Source organism: Tympanuchus pallidicinctus, unplaced genomic scaffold (genome assembly GCF_026119805.1).
Source record: "Tympanuchus pallidicinctus isolate F22 unplaced genomic scaffold, pur_lepc_1.0 scaffold21, whole genome shotgun sequence".
Lineage (NCBI taxonomy): Eukaryota > Metazoa > Chordata > Aves > Galliformes > Phasianidae > Tympanuchus > Tympanuchus pallidicinctus.
In genome coordinates this window covers 9,294,510-9,300,509 of record NW_026294733.1, presented here as the reverse complement: position 1 = coordinate 9,300,509, position 6,000 = coordinate 9,294,510, and the positions used below count along the sequence as shown (strand labels likewise).

Genomic DNA, 6,000 nt, shown 5'->3' with positions numbered 1-6,000 from the left:
AAATCCGAACCGGGCGGGGGGCTCCGGGAGCCGCGTCCCGGGGCGCGGATGGGGCCGGGGGTCCCCGAGTTCCTTCGCCGCCGCGCGGAGCGGCCCCAAACTTTCGCCCTCCCTCCGCTCCAAAAGTTCGGCGTTTGGGTGACGTCAGAGGCCGCGCGGCCAATGGGCGCGGCGGCTGATATTTTGGGAGGGGGGAGGGGTGGCACCGTGCCGCGGGCGCTCGCCCGGCTGCCATGCCCAGTGAATGGAGAGCGGCGGGCGGGCGCGGCAGCGCCGCGGGTGGGAGCGCCGCCGCCACTCGTCCATCCCTCGCCGCCTCCCGGTCCCGGCTCCGCCGGCCGTCAGCGCGCGGGTGCCGGCCCACGGCGGCAGCGGCCGAACGGCGGCGGGCAGCGCCTGAGGAGCTCGCGGAGCTTTGAGTTGCCGCCCGGCGCCTCCGCGGGTCACCTGCCCGGCCCAGGTGGGGCGATGCGGAGCGGAGGAGGCTGCTTGGGAGATTGCCGCCGCTTCTGATGGATGTTTTGTGTGTATTTATCTTCGCTCCCGGTTTCTCTTTCATCTGAAGACGCATCTGGCTCGAGCTCTGTTAAACTATCTGCCTTCTGGTACCGCTCGTAGATAACAGAAGGAAACCTGAGCCCGAAAGGCAATCCCCCACCTTCTTCCACCTAACGTAACCCTTTCAGGCGCCTTTGAAGGTTTGCTGCTGCTCCGGCGATGATGGCAGTGGTGGGTTCCCTTGGGCTGTACTAAGAGCCTTTTTTTTTTTTTTCTTTTTTTTCTTTTTTTTTTCCCCTTCGTAGAGGCGTTTCATCTTGAAGGGCTGGCTGCTCACACACACTTTTATACCCGTTGGAGTGATCAAGAAATCATGTCTGGTGGAAGAAGTGCGTTTCTGTGCCTTGGAATGATCTTGAGCTTTTGGAGCTCCATGAGTTGGATGCCTGTTGGAGGATGCCCTCATAAATGTACGTGCATTGCTTCCAACGTGGATTGTCATGGACTAGGACTCAAAACTGTACCGAGAGATATTCCCAGGAATGCTGAGAGACTGTAAGTAGTAAACGTTAAGGGCTCCTCAAGTACTTATAGAAACATCTGGCATGAATTTCTCAACACCTGCCTATCGGTGTGGAGTACATAGTAACAGCAGCTTAAGTAATGAAACACGAATTAATGTTTTCAGGAGGGAAGGGGAGGAGCTTTTCAGAAGTTACAGGTATCTTGCTGCTGCTTTCACTTTAAAAAAATAAAATAAAATAAATAAAAATTATTTTTGAAGCTTCATGGTGTTTTCCAGACCATACTAGCAGATGGGGGTCTTGTTGATTTGGTTTTGCACTGTCTTGTTTCTAACTTGCTTAGAACTCTATATGGAATGTTCCCACGAAATAATCATTGTCAATGAGAACACCAATTTAAAATGCAATTGGAAACCTGGGTATTTTCACCTGGTGGCTGGCAGCTTAGTTTGCTGCTTGCTTAGTTTGCTGGCTTGCTTAGTTTTCCCAGTGTGGTGACTTCATCACCATGGAAAAATCAACTACTGACATAAACTAATGCAAATGGATAAGAAGTCACATGAAAGCGGTCTCTAATTTCTGTCTTAAATTGCCTAAGTTGATGTTAAGGAGAGGGAAGCTTGTTACTTAGTTTTTAATCTGCTACAGGGTTTATGGTAGTGTAATACTGTGAGATGCTTCCACTCAGTTACAGGAGAATGTTATGAGTACGTGTGGAATATATCTTCTGTGTTATAACTTCTTACGAGTTTTTTTGGTTGACTCTGTTAAGTAGCAAGTTCCGAAGGGGAAAGTTGAAAGCTAACTTCAGACCTCTGATACAGTTTTGACACTGAGTTGGTGCAGAAGGCAGCATCTCTTGATGCTGCACATGGCTTACTGCAGAGAATACCCAATGCTAGATGTCCAGATGTCCAGAATGGAATGTTAAACAGAGCTTCAGCACGGCTCTGTGCTGGGCTCCACTGATGTCTCTAGGAGAAGTGCAGTTAGTTGTGCCTTATGTGGATTAACTGACAACTTGAAGCATTTAAACTCATTGGCAGAAACTGCAGATTCAATGGGTTGATTTCCTGTTTTATTTCCTTTTGGATCCTACAGTTTGGGGAAACTTCAAACTCTCAAGCAGTTTTTCCCTAAAAAAGCTAAATGAGGTTACTAAGGAAACCAAGCTTTCATGTGTAGAGGCCTTTTAAAAGCTAAGTTCTGTCCCAGAATGAAATTTTATAACATCCTTGAATGTTTCTAAATTCGTTTTATAGTGCTGGGAGACCTTTTACTAGGCTATTCCACCATCTTTAATGTTCTGTAGCTCTATCAGCCTTCTTTTTAACCCCAGCTGCTTGAACAATAGTTTTCAGATGTCTGTTACTGAAATCTTTCCATCTGTGCATGAAACTATGTACGTTCTAAAACTGGCAATCTGGGCACCAATAAACAAACAGAACTCTCAAGCCAACTGAGAATCACTCCTCCCAACCTGGTAGGATAGCGAGCCAGCAAGGGTAGGTGTAGCTGTGTGATTACACAACTATTGGTATCCTTCATCTGTGAGGTGTGCTCAGTTTAAGAGTTGGGGGCTGGAATAAAATGTTCGGATTGCAGGTTGAAGTGATTCACGAATGCACGGTTAGCTCGCCACCTGAGAAGCATTTGAAGAGCAGTATAGTGATTTATTATTGCCTAGGTTTTAGGGAGGCTGAGTTCACTTTGTTACTAGGTTTCCTTTATGAGAATGTACTTAATAGAGATGTTGGTTTCCTTTGCCTTTTGTAAGAAGCTAGGCTGAAAGAGTAAGTTGCTTCATCTTGGTATGTTAAGCTTCAAAAAGAATGCAAGTGCATGTAATCGCTGCGTTCTTAGTTCTGATCATTTTTGGTGTAGCTTACAGATTCAAGTTTTAGATTAATGGCTGCATGATGAGCAGTGGTAGCTATTTCACAATATTCAGTTTGAATCTTTAACCTCAGAGATGCTCTACTGGTGAATAGGCTCTATAGCTGTGTTACAGCTTTTTGGTTTGTTTTGAAAACAGTGTATTATTGGAGCATTCGATGACTAAAATATGGTGGAAATAACACAGAGGAATCCATAATGATGCACTCTATAGTTTTATGTACTACTTCACTATGAGCATTTCACTATTTTTTTTTTATGCTGTTCACTGTCATCTTCATTGCAGCAGTTGTTTAAAGCCTGTGTAACTTCTCTTAAGTCTAGATTGCAAGTCATTGAACTAACCTGAATTTTCTAATTGGATCAGTGAAGGAAAAGACCTTATTCCCTTCCTCTTAGGTGAAACGTTAGTCAACCACTGGATGTATCAAAGATCCTCCTTTTCTTCACAGCCCATGGCGTTCTGTACCCATGATGTAACACTGGGTTGATGTTTAGTCTTTAACTGGTTTGTTCGACTTGTAATCAGTTTTTGTCATTTTGAGGTAAATACAGACAGGTACTTTTTATCTTGGAAAAATGTTTATGTGCCCAGTGTGCGGTCATCAAAAAGCTTTGCTGTGTTATTTTCCCAGCAGATTTTTGTAGTCAGCATATGAAAATGTTGTCTTCTTTCTGCACTCTTTTGAGCTAAAAAAATCTACATATTGCTGTAAGTTGGAAACTTTTTGCCTTAAGAATTAATGAGAGATCTAACAGGGTCACTTACATTATTTTGCTACTAAGCTTGTAGAGAGTTACATTTCTATGAATGTTTTGGCCACAGGAGCCAAGTTAAATATTATGTAAATTTGCATCAATATGAAACCCAAGGAAACTGCAAATGTAACCCCAAGAAAAGATGATAAAAATCTTTAGGAGGAAACATCTCTTGTTGACAAGTTCTGTTAAATAAACTAGTAAATATCTTCTGATATTACAAGAAACAAACATCACCAGAGCTTTTATTAGTCATTTTTCATAGTAAATATGGCTTATGCTTTTTCTAGCATTTTCTTTTTAGTGCCTTGAGATACAGTTCTTGTAAAGAGTTGTACCTGAGATTTCTGTCTTCAGGGGAATTCACAAATTAACCAATAATCACAGAAACGGCTTATGAGTAGCCTAAAATTTTCCTTATGCAGTTTCATCTTTAATGGTAGCTTTACAATTATAGCAAGTAGTGTTAGGTCTGTGCTGCATTTTACCTTGTTATTATGTTCTATGGTAGTCTTCTAATTGTCTGGTGTAGATGGAAGTTTTTGCTAAGTTGGTTCTCATGGAGAGCTAAAAAGAGAGGAAAATGTTTGTGTGCTACTGGTTCAGAAATATTTTGTCTGGAGGTGGTGAAACAAATACTTTACATTACAAACCCCATTTACATTTGTGCTAGAGAAGGAATCCCCAGGATACCCCACTACTCATGAAAGAAGAGATTTTCATGAAATTAGGTCCAAGATGTGCATGTCTAATTGCTGCAGTAACATACCTGACTCTGGGGCTTTGTTAGTAGTCACTGATCCATTTGTCAAGTAACTTAACATCCTACCAACAGGATTAGAGTTAACTTTTAGGGGTGGGCACAGGGATTGTTTTATCCAAGCTGTTCAACTGATAAGGTGTTTTCTGCAAATAGCTGAGGCTGAAGTTAAGAGTTTTAAAATTAGGGATACTCAAGATTTTTATGGATATATTTATATATTTTATCTTTCCAAACTGTTCCTTACGGCTCGTGCTTCAACAGAATTCTCCCGTCAGTTTGCTTAGCAACACTTCAGTTCTCTTGTGATTCTGTATTTATGTGATTTTCTTCAGTAGAAGTGTTTTCTGTATGTGTAAAATATTATACCTGTCATTTTTTGTAACAGTAATGCTGATAGTCAAGCTTAGTTTGAAATGGTGTAAATGTAGTGAGCAGATCAAAGCTACCTTCAGCTCTGAAAGGAGCAAGTGACACGCAGAAACTGCTGTCTTATGGGTCAGTCTGTACCTTCTGCTTGAGTATGAAAGTTATGCCTTGGCATTTTTCCTTTGATTAATGTCTTGCTCTCTCCCTGTTAGCAGCACGTTGTGTCTGTATGTCAAAATTCAGGAATTTAGCCATGTTGATTTGTTGCTCAATTTATACTTGATGGCTTATAATCTGATTTAATATATAGCTTTTGCATCCAGTTTTTTATCTTGTTTTGTCTTCTAATATGGAGGATTCTTTACCTTTCTAAATTGCTAAAGCTTGCAGGACTAATCAGTTCTGTGCTTTGCTTGAGTAGCTAAATTGAGCATGTCCACATTTAGGTGCAATTTAGAAGCTTAGTCATCTGCTTGCTATAGAGTTTTCATGTGGTCTGGGGTTTGTTATACAAATATATTATTATGGTGTTTTTGGCCTAGGTACATGTAGTTGCTGAAGTTGCATTGGTTTATAATGTCTACAGCTTCCTCCATTTTTGTCTCTGAATTAAATCTTAGCTACTGTCTTGAATGCTGTCAAATTATTGCAGAACACAATGTTAAACACGTGCAGATCATATTGACTCTTACATTCACATTGTGCTTTTTTAGGATTCTCTCCACTAAGGATTACCACTTGTTTCTGTAGTGTTTGTCTCCAAAACTCTGCATGAGGCCTTTCTTTCTCTCTAGATAATGTAGCAATAAATGGACATATATGACTTTGGCTTTGAAGAGGCAAAAGGTACTGATCAAAGGTTCTGATCCTGGGGAAACTTGACTGAGTTGTTGAATTTGATTTGGCTAATTTCCCTTTAATAACTTAACACTGTGTTTGACGGAATGCGTCCAGCTATACTGGATCAGAGTCTTGCACTATTGAATTTGTAATGTTGTCTTGAAGTGATGAAAGCAGGAAGGAGGATTCTGGCAGGTACATAGGCAAATAATGAAATGAAGGCCATCATCATGTTGTCTGTAGGTTGTACAAATTGGGTTAAGATTGAAGAGGATCAGATTACTTACTTGAGTATTTTTCTAATAAATGAAGCTGCTCGCTTTCTTAAGCTCTTACTTTTGTTGTGAAGTATTG

The 6,000-nt window shown here is 41.5% G+C and overlaps 1 protein-coding gene across 3 annotated transcripts in view; it reads left to right on the top strand.

The window, feature by feature from the left end:
- Nucleotides 1-317: 317 nt before the first annotated feature.
- The window catches only part of SLIT3 (slit guidance ligand 3), a 474,748-nt gene continuing 469,065 nt past the window's right edge, over nt 318-6,000 (top strand). Inside the window, exons 1-2 of one of the 3 annotated variants that reach the window (XM_052684870.1) lie at nt 318-460; nt 804-1,053. In XM_052684870.1, the coding sequence (XP_052540830.1) occupies nt 872-1,053 (182 nt within the window). In that variant the 5' untranslated portion in view covers nt 318-460; nt 804-871. The other 2 variants (XM_052684871.1, XM_052684872.1) reach the window with 2 other exon arrangements.